General features: G+C 30.6%; 1 protein-coding gene across 1 annotated transcript; it reads right to left on the bottom strand.

The window, feature by feature from the left end:
* Positions 1-916: 916 nt before the first annotated feature.
* On the bottom strand, positions 917-24,767 carry Eif4g (eukaryotic translation initiation factor 4 gamma). The gene is given in 26 exon segments (XM_017898178.1): positions 917-1,256; positions 1,329-1,478; positions 1,558-1,633; positions 1,704-1,841; positions 1,913-2,139; positions 2,321-2,400; positions 2,868-3,037; positions 3,420-3,646; positions 3,842-3,894; positions 4,088-4,248; positions 4,313-4,410; positions 4,692-4,953; positions 5,067-5,226; positions 5,374-5,444; positions 5,482-5,703; positions 5,782-6,096; positions 6,282-6,338; positions 6,340-6,387; positions 6,469-7,274; positions 14,366-15,266; positions 15,950-16,146; positions 17,608-17,811; positions 17,876-18,002; positions 18,228-18,467; positions 18,685-19,037; positions 24,357-24,767. Coding segments are annotated over 26 exon segments (5,889 nt in total). The 5' UTR covers positions 24,688-24,767; the 3' UTR covers positions 917-1,041.
* Positions 24,768-24,809: the final 42 nt, after the last annotated feature.

Here is a 24,809-nt window from a genome sequence, read left to right as displayed (position 1 = left end):
ATTTCCTATTTCATTATATATATATATTCATTCATATATATAATAGTATATCCAAAAGAAATGTATTTTTCACACTGTACTTTAAATTAGTGTAATAATTTTATACAATTTGCTACGGCACCTGCCACCTGGATTCATGCAGACATTCCATTCCACGCACTATAATCTGCTTTTTCAATGTTCATAAATAACTAGTGTTAAAAAATAGTAGCGCCTTAATATGCACACCATTTGTATCCTTCCATTTCCTAATTTCAACATATACTACATTACGAACCATTGTTTCATAATGTTATGTTCCACTGTTCACTCTCATTCTTTTTTAATTACGAACGCATTTTCTTCTTCATACAGTTGAATACATTGTAAGTTCGCAAGATATAAATTAGTAATTCTGTTATACTTGTTATAATAATAGGAAGAACCGTCGCCCTTGCATCAGACTTAGTTATCAATAGTTTTCTTTCTGTGTATTTCTCAAATATAATTTACTTAAAATTGACCTACTTATACACACCTGTGATCTGTAATTTGCCATCTAGTCATACACAGCAAACACCGGCTGTTTTGCGAATGTCGTTTGGTGAAATTGAATGTAGCCTTTACGATTTTCCAATAGAAAGCGTAAAAGAAAAATTATATATATATCTCAAATTTATTGGGCGATTGATAAGCTGTAGTGACATTTTGCAAGATATAAGAAATACGATAATGTTCTCGAGTTTGTTTTTTTTTTTTGCTTTATTTAAACTTTAAACCATTTCAATGAATTATATATAATAATTATCTTGCATTTACTTTTGTATCATAATTAATAATTAATCTTTATCTTCATTATGTATAGCGGTTTCAGCCATTGTGTCCGTTTTTATATGACAACCTTCTTTATTATCTTTCACTTCTTGTTCTTCGACGTTTTTCTTTATAAAACTGCAATTTGATCTCACTTCGCGTAGTTTTTTTTTTTTTTTCTTTTTTTTAACGAGGGAACGTGTATTTAAGTCTTTTTAACAGACGATAATGTACTCAATCACGGCATCGTCAACAACGGTCTTGGCTCACGCTAGTTGATACGTCTTCTACACTGGAAGTATCATCAACTTCTTGTAAACCAGTGAAAAACGATGTTAACGCCATCGTCGCAACTCCATGCCATTCTCGTTGTGCTGGCTCAGGACTCTTTTTCCACGTTAGAAACGCGTCGCTTGAAATTATATTATATTCCGACAAATTTGTCATAATATTAAAGAGAATCCCTACGAAATATTTTTTATGAGAATATACAAAATTTTTTTATTGTAGATTAAGTTCATATTTTCGTATCTTACCGTGTGGATACTGTAAATTATGCAAATGAAGTTGAATTGCATAAAGACATTGTAATTCTAGAGATTCATTTGCATCGACGAAACGGCGAATTAATTGTTGCAAATTAGTAAAAATATCGTTTCGTAAACCCCACCTGTTGTTAGTTGGTTCTGAAAACAAACAAACAAAAAAAAAAATTATAATATAAAAATACAAAAAGAAGAATATGATAAAAATAACAAAACACACCCATGGACGTCTCTAAAATGGCAGTCGTTAATACTCGAATGAATTCAGGCTCCTTGACTCGATTACCCACATTTACCTATTAATAATTAATGCATTTAGTACGTAAATTGTTTGCTATTTTTTAAGTACTGTTTTTTAATACTTACAATTATCCAACCACAAATTACATCGAAACTACTTTCTTTCATGAGTCTCCTAAGTTCTTCATGAATTTGCTGTAATGTGGGCTGATTACTAGTTGAGCTTTTGGCACTATTGTAATCACCAGTGCAGAACTCCAAGTTCTATGAGTAATATTATTCTTAGCTATCATTATTTAAAAGTTAAATATTTATTAATTTTAACGTCAACTTACATAATCTTTAATGATTTTATCAACTTTTTCAAGTTCTGTATCAATGACATTGCTCAACTGAAATTCTGTTTGGTCCCATTTATCTGCAACCCACTTAGGTCCTTTACTTCGGGATAATTTCGATAAGAGTTCGCCAAGGAGTTTGCCTACATATCCTCGACTCCTTAAGCTATCAAATATAGGTTTCAATTCAGTTAGAGGAATTATTTCCTCTTCTATTGGATATGCTGCAAAAGGAAAAAGCATGGTGATACTAATTTTCTTTTGATAATACAAATAAAATTTTATATCATTACTCTCAGGCCTGTTGAGCAAAAATTCCCGCATGGAAACTCTATGGTGAAGAATAATCATCATAATTGATTGTTGTTTTTTTTAATATAAGAAATTTTAAAATTATTTACTTACATAGTATCTCTGCTAGATATGACCAAACTTTAGGTATATCGAGTACAAGATCATCAACTAGTTCCAATATTTCAATGAATCTAAAAAATTAATTGTAATTAGTTTTATCGAAAAAAAAACATCTTCATATACCTTTTTATACCGAGCATATTTTTTATTCAGTATCCTTTTAGCTTTAAATTTGTTATGTCAACACATGTTCTCTGTACACAGATTTCATCATCTTTCTCTTTCTTACAGAAACTATTGCCATATAATATGAAATAATATTGCGTATACAGATGTGTTCTGGAAATTAGCCGACCACTATCCTTACCAGTTTTTGTAACTGGCTTTGTGAGACGAACACTTATCTAAGATATACAAACACGTATACCTAAGTATGCCTATTACAAGAAATTAATATCTCCTATCGCACATTTCAATTTTATTTCCATTCAATGACGGAAAATGACATTCGAAATTTCTTTAAGAGCTATTGACCAAGATTTCTTCAGCGAATTTCCAAAGCACTGTTGTATACAGAAACAATTACAGAATAACTTACCCATTTCTGAAATGATGTATAGGTAAAATTTTTTGAGTGATTAAATGCGACAAAAGATACGATATGCGTTCTCTTTCAACAGGTGATTTTTCAAGAACGAAGTTGATCAATTCACGCATGAATTTTGTTAATGCGTTATCGAAGTTCTGTTGAATAGCCAACGAAATTTTCTATAAAATAAAGAGTTCTGATGAAATGATTCATATTTAAATAAGTTTCATTCTATCAAAATACATTTCTTTTTAAATAAAATAATATGTCCTCTCGTTGATTTTATAAACAATGATTTATATAAATATAGCAGTAGACTAATTTATAACGCTGTTTAAAAAGATCAAAAAGAAGGTATTGCATAATTTAGCACACTAATGACTCAAGCACCTCCTAGTAAAAAGCAGAGATGGATCTAAGGAGTGTGCAAGTATTACTAATTGTGTAAAAACATTCATTTATCTCTGGACATGAAATATATCAATAATTATGATATAATCAATGAATTAAGAATAAAACAAATCAATTAATATCAATGCTTGTAATATAGTAAAAACTTACCTCAAGGCTAGAATTTTTTAAATATTCTTTCATTATCTTGTGTAATGTTTTCATAAATTCTTCGTCTGTCATCGGAGGTTTATGACTGCTAGAGGTAGATTGCGAGGACTTTAATGATGATGGCGGCATAGAAACGCTTTGACTTTGTGAACTATCTAATAAAGAGCTTTCTCTACTTGACGAAGAACTGCTTAATTGATGACTACCACTGCGTGAGCTCCTACCATCTGTAATAATGAAAATATAAAATTTCTTTTCATACCAATAATATGAATATACTGAATAAGATATATTCTTAGAAGTATCAGAATCCTTTTGGCTAACAACATTAAGTTCTACTTTTCAAAAATAAAAAATTTATCATCATGTTTTATAATTTTTTGTTTAAAGCATTAATATTATTTAAGTTATAAAAGACATACCATAGGAAGGTTTGTAGTCACGACCATACTCTCTAGGACCAGTAGATCTTGATCTAAAGCAAACAAATTTATAATGATAAATATTTGAATTATTCCAAATATTTTATACGTCATTATAAAAAAATAATCAGGATAATTTAAAAATCATATAATATATCAGAAACTCTAGCCTAGCAAAATCTATAATTCATCATTATTTCACTATATTTTTATATAGAAATAATATTTAATCACAGAGAAGCTTACCCAGAGAATTGTGGAGATGTCATTCGTTTCTCTTGTTCTGAAGTCGATACATTTTCTAAGCATGCAAATTTATTCGAATTTATCGCCTTTGAACTACAACTCAAAGGCGTTTTCCACATATACATATTTCTGCTTCCTAATTGCAGATCATCCATTGGAGGCTAATATAATAATAATGAAATTTAATAAATGTTATACAAATTTTAGTGACATAAAAATGCTTACAGGTTTATTTTTAAGCTTGGCTGTCTCAACAGAATATGGGTGTCTTGTTCTTACAATAGGCTGACTCCAACCACTGTCATCAGTTGGACCAACACCACCTATTATATTATAAAGCATTATCATTTGAATAGTGTATATACTTATTTGTAAAAAGTATAGCAATGTGTATAATTAAAGTAAAATAAAGGTCATCAGAATACACTATACAATCACTCCTGTCAGAAACTCTAGTCTGGCAAAAATTGTGTAAAATCATCATGTTGCTAGACTAACGAAGCACATCATTTAAAAAATACCAGTTTATAATTTTACATTTATGATATTTTTGATATTATAGTATTAATTATTAATTTAAATATTATGTTAGTTTAATACTTACGATTTCGTTTTCTGTCACTAGTACGTTCATCTTTTCGGGGTGTATTCAAAGGAGTGTTACTTAATTGACTATCTAATCTCTCAGACTCTGCTTCTTTTTGAATTTGATCTATTGTTTTAGGATTACTCTCATCTCGTCTTGGAATCCAGTTATTTGCTCTCAAATCAATAACGTCTTGCAGCATAAAACGTATTCTGGAGCTGATTTTTCCATGACCTCGTCGTGCAACATCTTGCATTTTATTGAAATAATCTTGCATTTCCTAATAAAGTGAAAAAAATAATCCAAAACTCAATTTCTAATAATAAATTATTTTTTCTGTTTGTTTCAGAAGCAAACTGAATTTTTCTTATTAACTGAAAGATAAAAACTTACTTCTAGAGATACCCTGCTTTCTAAATCTTTTCCAACTGTTGTTAATAGTTTGCATAAACATTCGAGACTATCTTCATCATTTTGAATTAACAATTCAGTTATACAACGATGCATGATTTTAGTTGTTAACATTCCTTGTTTGTATAATTCACCAATAAATCTGCAAAATAAAAAGTAAAAAGATATAAAAAAATAAAAACAAAAATATGGCAATAAGGATAGCAATAAAAATAAAGCATATAAATTCAAAACCTTATATACTTTTCAAATATAATTACAAGTTTTATGTTATGCTTATAATATTTACCGTATATTTCCCACTGATTTTATTCGCGTTTTACGTTCTTCGTCTTCAAACGATAACTGCAAAACATTTAACTAAGTAATAATATAAAAAGTGTATTTATGAACTTACAGGATCAGTACACTCATCTATTTCTTTAAGCTTACTCGTTCTTGTCACTTCATTCACTGGATTTCTTTCAAATTCTTTTTGACAACGATTAATAATAAGTTTCTTGAAACTAAATGAATATTCTTGATTCTCTGAATTTTTGTCTAAACCTGAGACTTCCATCACAGCAAGTTCTTTACACATGAGTGCATATGCTACAGAGAAGCTTGGTTCATCAACAGCCTAAAAGTCAAATAATTAAATTATATGCAAATAATAACTATATGGCTATTATAGATACTATTAAACATGTGAATCTACCTTCTCAAAGACTAAATTGATAACGCCCATCAGTCGTTCTGGAGTATCGACAGTTAACGCACGTACTTGATCGACTAAGGTATTAAATTTCTGGGGTGTGAGCTTATTTAATACACTTCTAACTCTTTTATAAAGAGCTTCTGTTTTTGTTTCTTCTTCACTAAGATTTAAAGTTTTTAATCTCGTTGGTCTCCATGCATTTTCAGTTTCCCTTAACTTTACATCTTCTCTAAGGGATAAAGACATGTGAATAGCATTTGGCTTCGTTGGCTTTGACGATTTCCCTGAATGGCTCTTATTACGATGCAATTGTGGCTAAATAAAGATAAATTGTATTAAGATGCAAACATTCACAAGGACCTGATATAAAATAAAATGCAAATATCAGAAGAAAAATTCTCAGTCAACATATTTCAGATCACTACTTTTATCTTTAACGCATCATTCGTTAACCATTCCAAAAATGATGTAATTTACATATTTTTATTCTTTCGACTTACCGCTCGTACATTTATAACCGGTTTTATGAATCCAGGAAATAGAGCGTCGTTTTGCGTCGTGTCTATTCAAATCTTTATATTGCCTAAGATCGCCAAACGTCCTTGCCTATAAGAATTATTATTTATATTGCAACCTATATATTAATGGTAATAATAACAAATAAAAATTATCATTTTTGCATAATACCTTTAAACCCTCTTTCAAAACAATATCTATATCTGGTAAATTTGACGGTTTGATTTTGCTGTTGGGATCGTCCTGTAGTTTTATTAAAAACTCTCGGTCATAAACCTTTTTACCGCTTTTATTAATAGGACTCCATTGATCGTCTTTATATTTATACTTGAGTTGTATCTGATTCGTACTCGGTGTGGTTTCAGTTTGAACTGGAAGTTCGTTTTCGGCTGATTTTTCGATAACCGGAGATGTTTGCAACTTCTCTTCATTGAGTGTTCGAATCGCCGAAATCTTCGAGTTCTCTTCATTCTTTTGTGCTACTATTGCTTCTACGTCGGACTCTTCTTTAACTTTCACATGATCAACAACGTCATTAGGAACTGATTTTGTTTGTATATTACATACATTCGATTTATTACTATCCTCTATTTTAGGGGAAGATTCCTTTACAGTTTCTTTGTTGCTTGACAATTTTTCTATAGCAGATGCTTGTATGAGAATACTTTCTTTCGCGATTTCTGGTGTCACAGGAGTTACTTGCTTTTCCGCCTTTGTATGAACGGTTGCAACTTCCTTCTCTTTTTTCGATTCATTACTATCTTTTTCTTTATTATCTTTCGTAATCACGCGATTTACTTCTTTATTGCTGTCCTTTGGTGTTAAAGGATCTTTATTATCCTGTTTTATTTCAGGTTTCGCCGGAGGTACGGTGTTTACGAAAGCATCCATATCTGTACCTTCTTTCTCCGCTCCTTTTCGGTTAAGTTCACGGGGTTTGAGCTTGTTTTTACTCTTTTGTTTCTGCATGGCTTTACCTGTCAAATAAAGAAGACATAGAGATGTAATTGAAGTTAATGCAAGTACTAAAGTAAAACCTTTTCATATGGTAAAACATTTTAACGAATAAGTGTACATTTATTTGCGTGATCTGTGAATCATAAGTGGTCATATAAAAGTATTATTACGTTGATATCATTACAGAGAGATGTAGCTGTGAAGAAAAGTGAGTATTTCGGCCACAAGCCAAAGATAATTATAGTCTCAGATCACAGTACATTTCGTAGTGTGACATTTAACCTTTTTCATTAATGTATACACAAATTTATGATCATTAGAATTATAAATTGCTTGCAAAATTTTTACTTGCGTATTTCGTCTTACTATATTGTTACAAAAAAAGAGAAACAAAAAAAAAAAAACATGATTTATAACTCTCGTACCGAGATTGAAAAGAGATCTATTTACTTTTAGAAGGATTAAATATATTCCAGGATACAATATCTTTTATATGAATAATTCAATGGTCGATTTCGATACAACAAAATTTCATTATATAAGATAGTTAAAATAGTTTCTCGCAAATCAATCTATCATAGGATTAATTTAAAATCATGCAATTCCCAGAAACAAAAACAAAAAGCTATACGAATGTCTCAACAATTATATTATCAAATACGCTAATCATTTATTGTTAAAAGTTTAAAACTAAGTAATAAATGATCTATTCCTTTAATATCTCTCAAATATACATTCGAAAGAAAAGTAAAAAAAATCGATATGAAAGTAATCATTGTCTCGTTTAACATGTGTTACCACACATCACTTGACGTTTTCAACGAATATACAATGGTATATATACCATGATCTCTGGACCCCCGACGATTACGACTTCTTGATCGGGAACTATTGCTCACACGAGCGTTACCATTCATTTTACGGTCACTCATTTTCACGGTTATCAATAATCGTACACGCACTGTTTAAGCCACGTTGTGCCTGTCCTTTCCATATCAGAAGCATATTCTGTATTACAGTTCACATTCTTACAACATAAAACTCTTTGTGCGGCTCGAGTTTCAACAGCTTGTGTGGTACTGCTGCACTGAATCAGTATTTATTTATAAATCTGCCAAAAGCTTGCCAAAACTAGGGTAGATGGATTCACGTTCACACGCGCAACAATATGCAACCACGAAGTATACATTTTAAAATATTCTTCTTCTTCTAACAATATGTGAGTGAATGAGTGAGACAGAGAGGGATGGGGAGGAGAGCATGGAAGAAAATCGAGTTTATATTATAGAAGTAACAAAATTCACGCCAATAACGGCTAAATAGCACAGGAGCCAACGTTTTAAATGAAAAAGATGTCCGCGTCGAAGTTTTTTAGCACATTTCACTTAAAAACTGTGGCAACACTTCAAAAATTCCTTTGGTAGTTCTTCTTGCAAGACTTTCACGTATCTATTTTAACCTGTGAACTGGTGCAAACCGACAGGCACGACACAGGATTTCTTAAATTAGTTCTGTTCGCCGGTTGCGCGCCGGAGCAGGCGCACTAGTGACTTTCTTGATAACCTAACCCAGCGACGCCCAATCTATGATACGCGTTACCACCTACGGTATGTTGAATATTCCCCCAGATGGTGACGTGCGAACTGATTTAGTCGAAATGTATCGAAAGTAGAATCTGTACACACTCTCCCAGATTAAATATATTTATAACAAAAATTCATAAATTTATCAGTATAAACAGACAATAGACAAATTCGGATACAAAATTGATACTCAAATAATTATGTTAATATTCTGTGTCCAATTACTTTTCGAACTTTTTAAAACAGCCATGGCAGCAGAAATGAAATTATTTACTATGCTTCAACTGTACATTTTAATAACTTAAGCGTAACAAAGGAATATCGTGAAATGTATCAAATATACTTCAGCCACTTTTAAATTTCTAATTTGTATAAAAAATAATATACCATAAGATTAAACAAATAAGACTTTTCCCTCTATATTATATAAAGTGAAAAAAGGAAAAGAACAATATTTATTTTGTTACCTTCAAACAATTATATAAAATTATTTCTACATGTTATTCTTTACAAGCAAATTCTAAAGTAATGTATTTTGTTATAAGACAGCAGCTAATTTGATGCATGAAAGTAGCTTGAGTAAGATTTTATAAAAGCAGGTCAAGGTAACAATCTAAAAAGAAGAATGAATAATCGTCAACGATATACGTAACATTTTTCAATTTCGTTGTATTTTAAACTATTCAAATCTGACACATTCGATTAATATAAACATAGTTTGAATTGTATTTGTTTGGAGATATGCGAAGTAATGGATACTGAAAAGGAACATAAAATTAATCGTAACATATGCTTTCCAATTTATGCAAGTGATGATTAAAGTTGGCAACTGGACAATTAGTTGTTATTAAACTACTTCGATATATCAACAATTTCGTTAATAGTTTTTCTTAAAAAAAAAAAAAAAAAAAAAAAAAATATTTTCAACATTTCAAAAGGGATTTATTGTTCTTTTTTGTTCGTGGTTTAAAGTCACATCAACCACTGTGAGGGTTTTTACTTTAGAGTCTATTGTATATAGTTAAGCCTGTTTTAGCTAATGTAGCACGTTCTGAATTGTTTTACTCTCCTTCAAGATGTTTTCTAGAGGGACTTTTACAGTATGTTGTATTATTATAGTGAATAGTAATTTTTGTATTGATATAATTAGAAGAAATTATTAGTTTATAAGCTATGGTTAATTCACAAAAGTATATCATATTGTACTAATTTATCAAATTTTATTGTATAGAATGTATATACAATTCAAACTACCATTTTTCTAACCAATGAGAACCTTTCACCCGATTGGAGAATGCTCAAGGTTGCCACTGACGCCGAAAGTCTTAAGATATTTTTTGCACACGCACGACGCGTGCTCTTGTGAAACGGCATTAAGAGACCTTCAAATCATGCACGTAACTCACTATACATGCGTGACCGTGACCCCATGCATTTTAATCATCAAATAATGATACAATTTTTTGTTACAATATATAAAAAATTCGGTTGCATGTCACTTCAAAGTAAGAAACAGAAAATTGTTCATAAGCTAAAATAAATAATGAAAGTCATTGATGAATCGGTAGAGCATTTGTATCAATTTAACCCTTTGTTTCTAAACTTACTCGAATATTTCAAGAATTTAAGTGTCAATGATGGCACTCCCACCCACTAACAATATGTTCCTTGTGGCCCTATCTACTTCTAGACAACCAAATGTGTTTATTCCGTTTTCTATACTCCTTCTACTAAACAGTTTGCATAATAATGAATTTTTTAATTCTGCTTACAAAAATATACAAATAATTTAGTTAATTATTAGATATTTATGAAAATACAAATTTTTTCTTTTATGTAATATATACTTTGAAGAGACCTATTTTCCTCTCCTTTTATTAAATACAATGCAATTAGTAACGTGCAATATGTTAAAAAATAAAGAAATATTTGTTCAATAGATAAAAATGTTGAACAGAAAGAAACTAACAAATTCAACAATTAATGGTTTCTGTTATCACACTGTCTAGAAACTGACGATCAAATATGGAGTACCTCTCTTTTGTGACCACTTACAAAATGGCTACATGCTCATACATAGGAAACCTAAAACTATTACAGAATAATGCTTGCAACTTTTAAAGTATAAGTATTGTATTAAAAAATGAATAATAAATGGAAATCATAAACTTCGTATCTCAAGTTAAGTAACAAACACAAAATATTTAAATAACAAATCGTTTCAGCTACACGTGATTAAAGCATGATGCAGGACATTTAATTTCGAATCTAGACTACAATGGTTATTGTAAAATAACTAAATATTTCAGTTCTTATTTTTTTAAACATCCTTATTAACTTTTAAACTTATTAAATATTCACGGTTCAAACAAAAAAATATACTCCATATATGTATGCCTGGTGAGGTCAAAAGCAGCCATATTTGAACACAATTCTAGCACAACTCTTGTAATATATTCCTAGATTTAAAATCTATTTTTCTCTAAGGAATAAAAATATTTTGGGAGAAAAATACTGAAAATGTTAATTAATTACAAATGTTCAATTTAGTAGGTTGATGAATACTAGTATTATAATGAAGTTCACATTTGGTGAAGTCTGAATACAAAATGTCGGAACCACGTTGCGAGAAGCAGATGTATTATTGCATTTATATCCGTTAAAGATAAATCGCTTCAAGGTAACAAAATATTTTATACATACATTTTGAATTAAGATAGTCCGCTGCCGACGTCGTTGCATCCACTTGATCACTTTGTCACAGTAACAATAATTTAAAAAGATATAAAAAAAAAATTACAGTAAGACCTTTATCCTTTAAAGCCGGTACAGAAGACTTCGAAGTTAAAGATAGACTTCGATATAAAGATTTTATAAATGAAAAAAAGAACGATGCGTGTAAAGGGCGCTCGTTACAATTAAATAAAAAATATGTACAAATTCTACCAAATATCGCAAGATTAAAAAAACCTTATAGGAACAGGATGCAGTAAGACGCGATATATTAAGCGTATTCGTTACGTTGTGATGTATACAAGTTAAAAAAAATGAGTAACTAAGTAATATGAATGTAAATATATATATACTTATATATAACTATGACTGTACAATTGTTTAAAAAATAATTATAAAAGGAAAAGGGAAATGATTAAACGGAAAAAAAAATACGCCCGGCTAGCACAGCACATGCTGGCTACTGGAAGACCTCCGTTGTTCGATGAGGAAAGAAGTCGAGAATCTCCCTCCAGCAACACGATCGCCAACGTTCGTGAACCTTCGGTACGTTTCGCGCCTTTTCGTCGTATGATGATGTCACCGTTTGGCACAAAGCTCCTCTCGGAGTTCTATGCCTTGCGTTTCAATCATTGGAAAAAGACCCATTCACATTAAACACGCATTCCAATAGATTATACGATATATGATTTATTTTTAATATAATCATAATATCCATTAATATGAAAAATATTCGAAATAAAGAATCAAAATTAGAACTTGTGCAACGTGATTCAGTTGGAAGAATGAATTTAGTTCAATGTGATTAAGAAAAAAATTTCAATTTAACGGACATTCTATCTGTCTTGACCACATCCTGTCCTTATTCGAAATATCTAAAATGTATTTTTCTCCCAATACATAAATTCATCTTTAACAATATTATAAATTTAATATATAGCAAATGCATACAAAAATGTTTCAATTATTTTTATACGAATAAATGCAAACTTACCCTTCTTTCTATTCCCCATTTTAAAAAATGGCTGTAGTATAACTAATTTGAAATATCTGCACTTTTATTTCACTTCACAATATATTAGTAATATTAATGTCTTACAGTAAAATCATTTAAAATATTAATAATTTTTACTTTTATCATTATCACGATCGAAACATTTTTGTCTTTGAGAAATTTTAGTTTATTAATAAATAATGAAATGTTTCGTTGTATTAATTACAAATCTAAGATCTACACTTTAAATGACGTTCTTTTCATTTATTTGAATGTTCAGATATTGTTTAATATTAACAGTATGATTACTTAGGTGTCATGTATGTTATTAAAGTTATATTACTTTGTATACTATTTTTGTAAACGTTTAATATTTTATGAATGTTTTGAATAAATACGGATTTGTTTATTAATATACATTTTCCGTAATTCAATATACACTGAGATGAATATGACGTTGAAATTCATGAATCAACACATCATTTAGAACAAAACTTGCGTCACAACTGCGAAATTTCGTGAATATAGTAGACATTACCAAACTTTTAGGTTAGAATTAAAGCAAGTCTGTAACATCACAAAAATACCTAGCAATCGTTGTTATTAATAATATTTCAAATGAGTAAACTACACCAAATTTCGTCCATAAAAACTTTGTATTATATAAAAAAAGAATTTTGAAATATTTAGATCTATTTACACGTGTATAACTTCAAGATACGTTTTCCTTTATATACTCATACACACGTGCCTATATAAAGGCACCTTCGCGGATGAACACACTATATATCGTTTTTAATAACTTTGAAAACGACACAAATATCCGAAACACACATAAAAAATACATTAACTAAATTAATAGCTCATAATTATTTATATGTAAACTTATGAACAATGATGACTATTGAAGCTATCGCGAAAGCAAAGTTCAAATTACTGTGATATGAGAAATGAGAAGGGAAGCTATCGGAAACCTAACCTATATCTACAGTTTTTGGATATGAAAATATTTTAATCCTACCAAAAAAAAAAAAAAAATTAATAGCAATCTTTAAATGTACGATACAGATAAAATATCAACGATAATTAATAATATTATATATTCAATAAAATTTTCTATACAAAGATGAATTAATTGCTAAAGAAAGAGAAACTGGAGCATATGTTCATGTTGCAAATACTTATAATAAACGTTAGACATAAAGAAAAAAGAAATAAAAGAATATTTTTAGTAAAATATTATTAAAAATTTTAATATAAACTTAAAAGTCATAATATTTTATGAATTTTTAAAAATTAAATTGCAAGTGTAGTACATGTTCATATTGCAGTACACATGAAAGAAACTAATAATTCTATTTTTTTCTTTAAAGTACAAGAGCATAGGTATAGAGATATATATAATCATATTAAAATGATTGTATCTACAAATTACACAACAAAAATATTTAACTGTTTTTTAAAAAAAATAGCAGTGTGTAAATTATAAAAAGTACTCTTTGCACTTTTGAAGAAATCTGTTATCATAAACTTAAATTTTCTAAATGAATGTTTAAAATATAATCATAATAGTAATAAAAAGTAAATTTTTAAAGATTTACTGTATTTTTTGTACTAATACTTTTCTACATATTACTTTCATATTAGCTGTTGATTAAGAACTCCTTTTTATAAAATTACTATTAGATATGATCAATAAAATTGAAATAAAATACATACATATTATTTGAATATTGTGAAAGAATAGAGAAATAACACGGTATAAAAACAAATAAAATATTGTTAATTTAGAAAAACTTACCATCAGATGATTTTTGCTGCTGGACTTCAGTTCGTGCAGGTTCAGATTCCGGTTTATCACCAGTCGCATCACCATTGGCTTTCAGATGATGATCTGTTTGATTATGAGCAGGTGTAGGAGTAGTGCCTCTAGAACTAAGACTCTTTTCCCTTGTCTTTTTTTCTTTCTGTTCTTTGGCACTCGAAGGCAATTCAGTTGCAGTAGTAGAAGCAACAGCAGTAGCAATTGGTTGATTGTGGGTGTGAGTCTGAGATTTTCTTCTAGGTGGTGAGCTTGATGAATTTTTGTTGGATAAATTAGGGAACGGTTCTCTGACAGGAACAGGATTAGCACTTGGGGCAGTGATGGACGGTTTAGGGACTTCCGGAACATTCGAATTTGGTATAGTCACAATGGGAACTGATGTCTGTGTTATAATAGGTGTGGCACTCGTATTCTTCACTTCAACTTCAGTTACAATGGTTGCGGGTAACTGCGCAGAAATATCATCCTTGTTTACGTTACGCGGTGCAGCTGGTGGTGGTTCTTCAATGACCACACTTTTCGATTCGTTTCGAGGTTGAAATTCCTTCACAGGAATTTGCAACGGTTTAGACTCCGTTTTCATTGTACAAGAGTCTATCTGAGACACATTATTAGTAGTACCTAGCAACTGACTACATAACGCGGTTACATTAGGTACATTTTGTGTTGTTGGTGAACTGGTACTAGACTGACTGTTCACATCGTTAGTAGAATTTGTTTGGGAATTGGATAAACTTTGTGTTACATTTTGAGTTGTGGATGTGTTTGGTACACAAGTCGGTACCGTCGAGTCGGAACTGGACTCTTCGGTCGCGACTTTCGCAAGTGTTTTTGCAACCCGGGCTGCAAAGTCGGCTTGCACCTCAGCGTCATTATTCTGTAACAATCACCAATTCTGCGTGATAGACAATGATACATACCAATCGAATGAAGATTATGCTTGACAACTAAAAACTGGTTCCAAACTTAAATCATAGGATGAGAAATAAAACTAAATGTACTAAGAGAAATAAAAGAAACATTCAATATATTTTATACCTCTGTAACCCCTCAGCCATGGTTTGCAAACTATAAGCAGAATTACAAAAAACTGTATGTAAGTAACATATCTACATAATAATATACCTAGTCCAGATTAAAATTAATCCTATTTTTATAGGAAGTAACTATAAGTGAGATAAATAGTTTAATCGATTTATTTAGAGTTTCTTACATCAATTTTAATTTAATAGTTCTATTATAGATGGAGAATTTGTTACTAGTACAGAAAGCAATCAAAATTTTTGCATAACATTTGAATACTTCTACAAGCCGTTGAAAAGTTAAAAATAAAAATATTTTAATGGTCATGGCTTTTGGGTACAGACATTAATAATATAAACAATTGACTATAAGAGAACATCAACTTCATGTTTATTCTTGAAATTATTTGTTTAATTCAAAATGAGAGGGTTGTAATAATATTACAATTATAACACACAAGTTTTATATTTGATATTTTTTAACAAACAACGCTCCTATAGTCAATTGCTAGTGCATTAACATTCCAATATTACTCACCTGTGGTTGAGGTGTATCACGATTGCTAGATTCACCACTTTGAATAGTTTCATTATCTTTATAAATTTCGTGACTTATATTTTTACCAGTTGATGGGTCTACAATATCAGTAATAGCATTTTGTCCTCTTGGTTTCCGAGATTTTGTTGTACTATTTGTCGTACTTGTTGCACCACCATTATGACCTGAGTACACATCTTTAAATAACAAAATACATGATTCATAACATATACTACGGATAAGGTTAAGAGAGCGGTTGAATCTAGAATTATCCAGGTAAACTTAAGATTATTCATGCATGGAATCATTAGTAATGTTAAGTTCATCTGTATAATTCTAGGCCTATACGCTCTTCTAGCTATATATATAACATATACAAAATGAGTATTTTATTAATCAATATTTTAATCATTTAAAAATAAAAGTTTGTTATTAGCATTTTCAACCGTTATATAATACTATATAATGCAATCTCTTTTTATAAATAATGCAGATTATTTATAACATATTTTCATATTTATCTACCTAATAACTTACCACCATACATCTTATATACATTACTTATAACATACATATTCGAAATCTACTCTCCTCAAATGTTTCAGTGGAACTGATTCAAAATATGAAACTGTTCTTAACTTTGACTTATGAATTTACCTGAAATTCTACCTGAGTTTATGGGCAAACCTTTGAACAGGTGTACTAGCTTAATGGGCTTTAGAAATTCGAAGTTCTATTGTGATTTGAACTCCCAAGTCATAAATAAAATTTGTTGCACTTTCTACATTTTTTCTTTTTTTTTTAAAATATAAATTTCGTTAATTTATGAACGTTTCTTCTTTTGAAAATTTATCTATAGCAGATTTATGAACCATAAATATTTCATATAATTTGAATAAAAGCTCACGGAAGTCTGAATTGTAAATAGTTTTCGTTGGAATAAAACTTTCCTAAATTAGAAATACTATATTTTTTGAAGGTATTAAAAAGGTAGTATATAATACTGCAATTTTTATAACTTCTAAGATCCTTATATATAAGTTTCAATATATTCAACTGAGAAATTATTTGTTAACGTAAGTGCAATAGTTGATAAGTTACAAGAAATTTACATATATTCAATTTTGATTTTACAGTTTTAATATATATTAATTATTTCATTACATTTATTACCTCTCTTTTCAGAAATATACTTTTTAATACCAAACACAACTACTACAGGATAACCCAACAATTTAAATAATTTTATTTATGTTAAAATATACATAGGATTAAGAACCAAAGGCAGTATTTCCGTATGACATTTTATTACGTTGAAAAACAAACTAAATGTTTTAAAGGGACAGTAAACGCAACTAGGAAATAAATCGTGAAGAGATGCTATGCTATACAACTGGAAATAATAAATGCATGAAACAAATCGCGTAAGGATGCGATATCGTCCAATTCATTCACCGCTTTTCAATAATCGCTCCAAAACAAAAGTAAAAATAAACGAAAACACTTTCACTGCCAATTTGTCTCTAATTCATATAGATCCTTCATCGTCAACCTTATTCTTTCACTCTGTACATACTACCGCTACCAACTTCTCTTGACTCGCACGCATTCACACAAATTACATGCAATCTGTATAACATAGATGATTTACAACGTACCAGTCTGAGAAAGAGATATACCCATTGGGGGTAAAGGCTGAGCCTGTTGCGTTGGTTGCTGGAGTGTACCTTGAGGTACTACTGGGGCTCCTTGGGCACCGGCCAGCGGGCCTGCAACATGTTGTGCCCCACCAGTAACAGCACTTGTACCTGCCCTACTTAAACTTAGTGGTGTATTTGCTGGTTGGCCAGTGGGCCAGTAATCTATAAAGGAAGATACAGTATTGATTAAATTTATCTTTAATGTTTATGGCTTTATAATACTTACAAGGTTGAGGAGTTGGTGCAGGCGCACCATATCCAAACATATTTTGTGTTAAAATGGCAGAGTGTTGAAATGGTGGAAAATATGATTGATTTTGATGCGTTTGATGCCTTTGAGGTGGACCACTAAACTAAAATTATAAAATATTTATTACATTTACAATCATTAACAAAAATTGTGAATACCACAGTATTTTATAAGTAAACAATTATATATTTTGAAAAAAAAAAATGTTTAGAAATTTATTTATAAAATAATAGTTAAATACAAGAACATCTTCAAGAAACATTCATTCGATGATATAAATGAAATGAACGATGGATGACAATAATTATATAAAATCAACAATACTTACTACTTGAAGGGGTATTTGACTGTTCATTGCATATAAGGACTGCTGATGTGGGCCAGGGTGAAGATTAGGGACTTGATACATTGTTCCAGTTTGAACTGGCAAACCACCTGGATGATAAAGTGGAGTTGGTTGACCTCCACCTCCACCAACCCCTGACATTCCTACTACTTGTGCACCAGTACCCCCTTGCCCCCCTCTAATGCCTCTTGGTTGTTGTGGCCTCGGACCTTGATAATAACCCTGAAATTGATAATTAAATTAACGAGTAGAATATAAACATTGATCTTCGATCACAGATATATAGAGTTAATTACAAGTTTGCTAACTACAACATACACTTATAATTTATAATACATTCTAAATATTTTTAATATCGAATTCGTAGAAACTTCGTAATATACGAAATCATATAAATAAATTTGTAAACGACAGTACTTTTTTAATAATTTCCACTTACTTGTGACGTCGGTCTTGTCTGCGTTGGCCCATATACTTGTGACAGAGGTTGGGGCTGCAAATGGGCCTGTTTTCCCATTTCCTGAGGTGAAGGAGTATGCACGGGGGGGGTTGTAGTAGGAGCCGGACCTTGCGGCGGTTGTGACTGTACCCCAGGTGCTGGGGTTTGTGGTGGTGCTTGTCCTCCAGCAGGACCCCCTGGTGGAATACCTGCTGCTGATTGCCCTATGGACTGTAAGCCGCCGAGTGGTGGAGGTCCTCTGCCCCCAGGTACTCCTACACTACCCCCTCCCCCGCCCACTTGGCCCCCTGGTTGGGTGCCGTAATTTTGTCCAGACACATGAAAGTCTGATCCTGAAATACAAAATGAAAAAAACAAATTAAATATCATGTTTGAAATAAACGTAAAATTGAAATATGAAAACATAATTAAATCTCAAATAAATGATAGTATAAAGTGATAATAAAGTTTTCTTTATCACTTATTGATATTACAAATTATAATATTTAAGATTATTTCAAGTATTTAATAAAATTATATATTTACATTATAGTATTAATTACTCATGATTGTAAAGTCAAATTAATTGTTATATATGCAAAAAATAAATGTAATTTTTTTCGGATGAAAATTAAAATGTATTCTTGTAATTGTTTTAAAGCTAACACGAATCGGTAGTTTAACAAGTATCCGTCAAACAATCATCATTTTCTGAAATATAGTTTCAATACTACGAAATATGATTATTTTATATCGTAATATAAACTCAAAGCCTATGATTAGTGTACCACATTGAACATGCTTCCGAGAAAATAGCTACATCGAATAGATATTATTTGATATTGTATATCTCATTTCAAGATATTTATCAATTTTACAAAAAATTTCTGAAATAATAAATATTTATGAATATTTATGCACATAAATGAAAAGCAATGTGTTCCTTACATGTATAATTAATTTTTATTATTCAATTTTCCGTTAAAATATATAAATACGAAATAATTTATTTAGTTTTGTCTGAAGATGTAATCTAAAATAGTTTTTCATATGCACAGTCACACAATGGTTCGAGAAAAAATCATATCGATAATTGTTACAAAGTAACAAGAACTCTTTCATTATCACCGTTTGCCTTATAGTTATTAAATATATATATCCATATTTTTGTGATATCACAAAAAAAAAAAAAGAAAAAAAGAAGAAAAAATAGATTACGTTATACACTCAAATTCGCATATGTATAGTATTGTTCTGCTGTACTGCGCTCGCCATTCTGTCGTTAAACGAATTACTCGTGAAAGCGATTATGCGTGGAATTGCATGACATCGCTTGACACGTCGTCGTCGTCGTCGTCGTCTAAGAGATGCAGTATAATCGATTATATGTATTATCAAAACATCTAACGAATTCGAATTATTGCCCCCGAAGGAGTCTATAAATTTGCAATAATATTATGCACGAGGAATATGCACTTCTAAAGAAATGTAGAAGATATTTTTCACCACATGCTATAAATTTATCACGAGAAAATACGTTAAGAATACAGATAGATAAAGGAAGAAAAAAATATGGATACTTCAGCGCTCACCGTTGAAGATCGGCACGAAGCTGGTTATCGTTTTTCGTCACGTAAATACTATGCCTATTTGTACAAATGGATTTTTACAACGGAAGAACAATGAAGTGACAGCAAGGCTCTAACGTGAGCAAAGAAACCGAGAAGACGGCCTCGCGAACGGCCATCTTTGCACATGTGGACAGGGGTCGGAGCAGTGCTGCTATCTGTAGTCCCGTGAGTACATTGATTGCTACGAAAGGGGGGCGAGGCCGAACTCCATCGCCAGGATCGTATTAAGTACCGTGAAAACACGTAAGTTAAATGTAAACTTATATATACGAAAGATGTTTAAAATTTCAATATCCACTGATTATTATTCTCTGTATTAAAAAAATAACGTGTTAATTATGTGATAATACAATAATATAGTATGAAGGGCATTAAAAAAATTATATATTTATATTTTACTCTTCATAAAACACTTTTTTTTTAGAAAATAAATACACACTGTGACTTAAATTGTGATACGATTATTTTATCACCAATGCCACTATGTATTTTGAAATAAGTTTTATCACGTTATTTTAAACATGAAATTTTTATCTATTAGTACGCGCTAAAAATAATTTTTATTATGTATATTTAATACCATACAACTACATTAAAAAATTAAAGAACTGTTATACTTCGTGTAAATATCGATAAACGAATATATATTCTTTAATGTTTAATAATTGGTGATCTAATATATATATATATATCAGCAGAGTGAAAGAACGTGGCCTGGAAAATATAATCCAGAATGTAATACGTCATTTCCGGTGCCAATTCCTTTCCTCTCCTTCTCCCTCTCACTGCTCCTCTGACTTTTCCTCTCCCCTACTTCCATTAATAAATCATGTATAACATACATATAATAAAAAGCCTCATAAATCAATGTTGATTTTCACTATTTGATAAATTAATAGCGTTTAACAATAATTCGGGAAACAAATGCGAGGAAAAAACAGTACAGTACGTAAGAGAATAATACACATGAAAGTAGAAGTGAGGTTAGAACGGTCATACTTCAGCCACGTGGCTGACCAATACAAGAACAGTGACATGTTGAGGCGATAACCGTAGAAATAAGATCTTAAAAATTATTATCAGAACATGAAACGTTATCGTAATAAGAATATAAATTAAAAGTGACAAGCAACATAATCATAATTCATAGTCATGAGAATATCTGAAGAAACATACGTTGCATTTTTAGCGTTGATATTCGTACACCAACGATGAAACGTTAATACTATTATTTCTAAATTTTATTTATCCGAATTACCAAATAATTTTTTAAAAATAGTAATTATTTGATACAACGAATATTTACTACAGAACCATAAATTATTCTGTAATTATTCTAGACAGCTGTAAACCGCATTATCATAATAAAACTTTCACCGATCAGCCAAGAATTCAAAACGCTTTTTACAAATCCATGAAAATAGAATATAAAAATCATAATATAAATATTTTAAAAGTGGTAATATCACTGTATCTATAAATGTCTCCTATTTTATCGATACCGAAAGGTACATTCATAGAAATATATTATATTCGATATTATGAAAATTCGAACTGCAATTTTCTGTGGAATATGATACGAATAAAACAGTGAAACGAACGTGAAATTAGTAAAGTATTTGAAATATAGGAATTTTCATATTTTTGGAATAGTAAGAATTTCTTGAAATGTTAGAACGTTGGCGTCATTGCGGCGAGACATGTCATGCAAGAGGAAAGAATCGAACGTACCTTCGCGACTGTACAAGGTAGAAAAGCATTTTATCGATTGACCTATATCGTGAATTGTCTACAATGCCGCCCAGGGGCGCTAAGGACTAACCTAAATACTAAGTTACCCGATATATCGATACAGTAACCAGTCATAGGTTATGGATACTCATTAAAAGAATCTCTGTACAGAAATTTGTTTGTCCCTACCGAGATAAAGTGGAAGTATATGAAATATTTAATAAAAAAATCGTGATACGTTAAATATTACTTCAAATGAAATAAAAAATAGATATTCACGCGAATTGTGTTACAGTTACTACCAACTTGTTTTACATAATCTCATGAAATAAACGGAGGAAAATGATAAAGAGGAACTAATGTAAACTAAGAATATATTTGTCATCGTTTCAAGTAAAAATATCGTCAATTTATTTTTGTGATCATTATTTGATATAAATCGAGCTTAGCCAGGTATCCACAAATAGATGCAAACGATTCGACTTCTGACAGATAGGGCACCAGGTCAAATTAACTACCTCCAGCTCGAAAATAACGGACTTCGTGTATGCACATCTCTTTCTGTATGTACAGATATGCAAAACTATATACACATATGTGCATATCTATGCACAAATACATGCTATTATATATGTATTTGTGCACGCGATACAAAATTTAATAATTTAGGTAATTAAAGAGAATGCATAAAATTGTAAATTCCTGCAAACTATATCGAGAATGGTTAAGTATAATTTCTCTATATATACGAATATATTAATGACGAGAGTAGATCAATTAGAGTAGATAACAAACGATGCTCGAGTTAGTGTAGAACTAAAAGTAGTAATAAATAAGCAAATAAGATCTAATTTTGGGACAATGCTTCCATTGGTCACAAATATGTATGTCCATGATGGAGCAAATGAAGAGAGTATTCTTCGCTTTGGCGAAGTACATGCAAACGAATGTTTAGTGTAGCTGCAGCAGGGATATATTAACTTTTACTGTTACATTTACTAAATAGAGTTCTATATAGATGATAGATGAAAGAAAAGTGGACTACTATAAGCGACAGAAGCTAAATATTTATATATTTGTATTACTATACGAATTTCTATCTTTCCTTTTTGATAGTCTAATTTGATATTTTTAAAACAACGAATTTTCTAAATTACTCGTTAGTTATAGTTTCAAAACTAAATTAGAGATTTTTCTTTCTGATAAAAAAAAAAAAGAAGATTATTAAGTCATGTTCATATTTATTGAGAAATAATGTTAAATTAAGATAAGATAGAGGAATTTTTAAATAATTTGAAATTGCATCTCAATAATGTAATGATATTATTTGAATCTTCTTGAATAGAATCCCAGAATACAAGGTCACTGCACGACATTCAGGTCACTGATTTACCTCAAATATTCAACATAATTAGCGAATACCACATATTCAAAAAGATTACTAAACCTACAACTAACCGATGGCCGAAATTCCCTAGGAAAGAACCATGTTTGAAACTTAGGTTAGAATTCTGTAACTCTCAGTAGCCAGAAATAAATTTTCTCCTATATATATATATATATATATACTTCTGTTATTATTTTAATCATCTTTCTAATTATCTTCAAATTCTTAATTTTTAGTTTTCAATGTGTGATTAAATTTAAATACATGTTACCTGATCAATTTACTGATATACCTGTATTATTGAACTGCTTTTCACTACTTAATTATGTAATATCTACAAGAATGTCAGTGGACTGTTATAAGAATAAAATTAATGTATTTTTGGATTAATCACTTTTGCTGAAGTTGGCAGTACATTGACACTGCTAATAGTTACATCTCCCAAAAATATATGCTACTATTATTATTTCTACTACTACAAAATCAGTTCCTATTAATAGCTAACAATAATTCAAATAACTGAAATGACTACATATGTCAACAACTACATATGAAACTCGAATGAAATAATTTAAATGTCAGATAATTACCCTCAATCATAAATTGGAAAATTAATATATAAAGTAGTACATTACCGCTCGATTGATAAATATATTAATAAATTATCGAATACTTATTAAACTATTCAATTACATAGTTCATTATCCGCGAATATTTTTACATAATTGTCGTGCTTCTTTGTCCCAAAGGAAATCAAAATTATATAGCGGAAAACTGGGCACGTGTTCTCGATATCTTACAATTTCAAAAGATGTCACTACTGGTGTTATAAAAAAATATCGCTTGTAGAACCTAGAACGGTATACAATCATCACCATCGTCCTCTCTTTCTTTTTGGCCCTACACTGGGTTCTTGTACTTACTAGTATTAGCAGTAACGACCCGATACTGTGGCGGTGCTTGTTGATGCTGGGTTTGTTGCTGTTGTTGCTGTTGATGACTCAGATGGTTAATGTTAACAGTCAATTGATGATGGCTCAGCTGATGATTCAAGTGGGAACTCGGCGAGGGTGGTGGCTGATGGGCCGGATGCACGTGGTGATTGTGACCTGGCTGTGGATTTTGTGGATGGTGGGCCGAAAGATGGTGATGGTGATGAGACCCTCCACAATGTGGTAAGAGACAGTGCATAGGTCCTACACCTACGGCTACACCCACTGCGCCCTCCTTCGAGACGCCATATCTCGAAACCATTCTTCCTGATGTACCTTTTTCTTCTTATCCAGCGTCAATAATACACACGCCTTAGCCGATAAGGTTGATCAGAAAAAGAATCGATCAAAAGGAGGCGTTTTCGTCGACTGCTTTGAAGATCT

Source organism: Eufriesea mexicana, unplaced genomic scaffold (genome assembly GCF_001483705.2).
Source record: "Eufriesea mexicana isolate 0111107269 unplaced genomic scaffold, ASM148370v2 scaffold4744748559, whole genome shotgun sequence".
NCBI lineage: Eukaryota > Metazoa > Arthropoda > Insecta > Hymenoptera > Apidae > Eufriesea > Eufriesea mexicana.
This window is presented reverse-complemented; position numbering and strand designations above follow the sequence as displayed.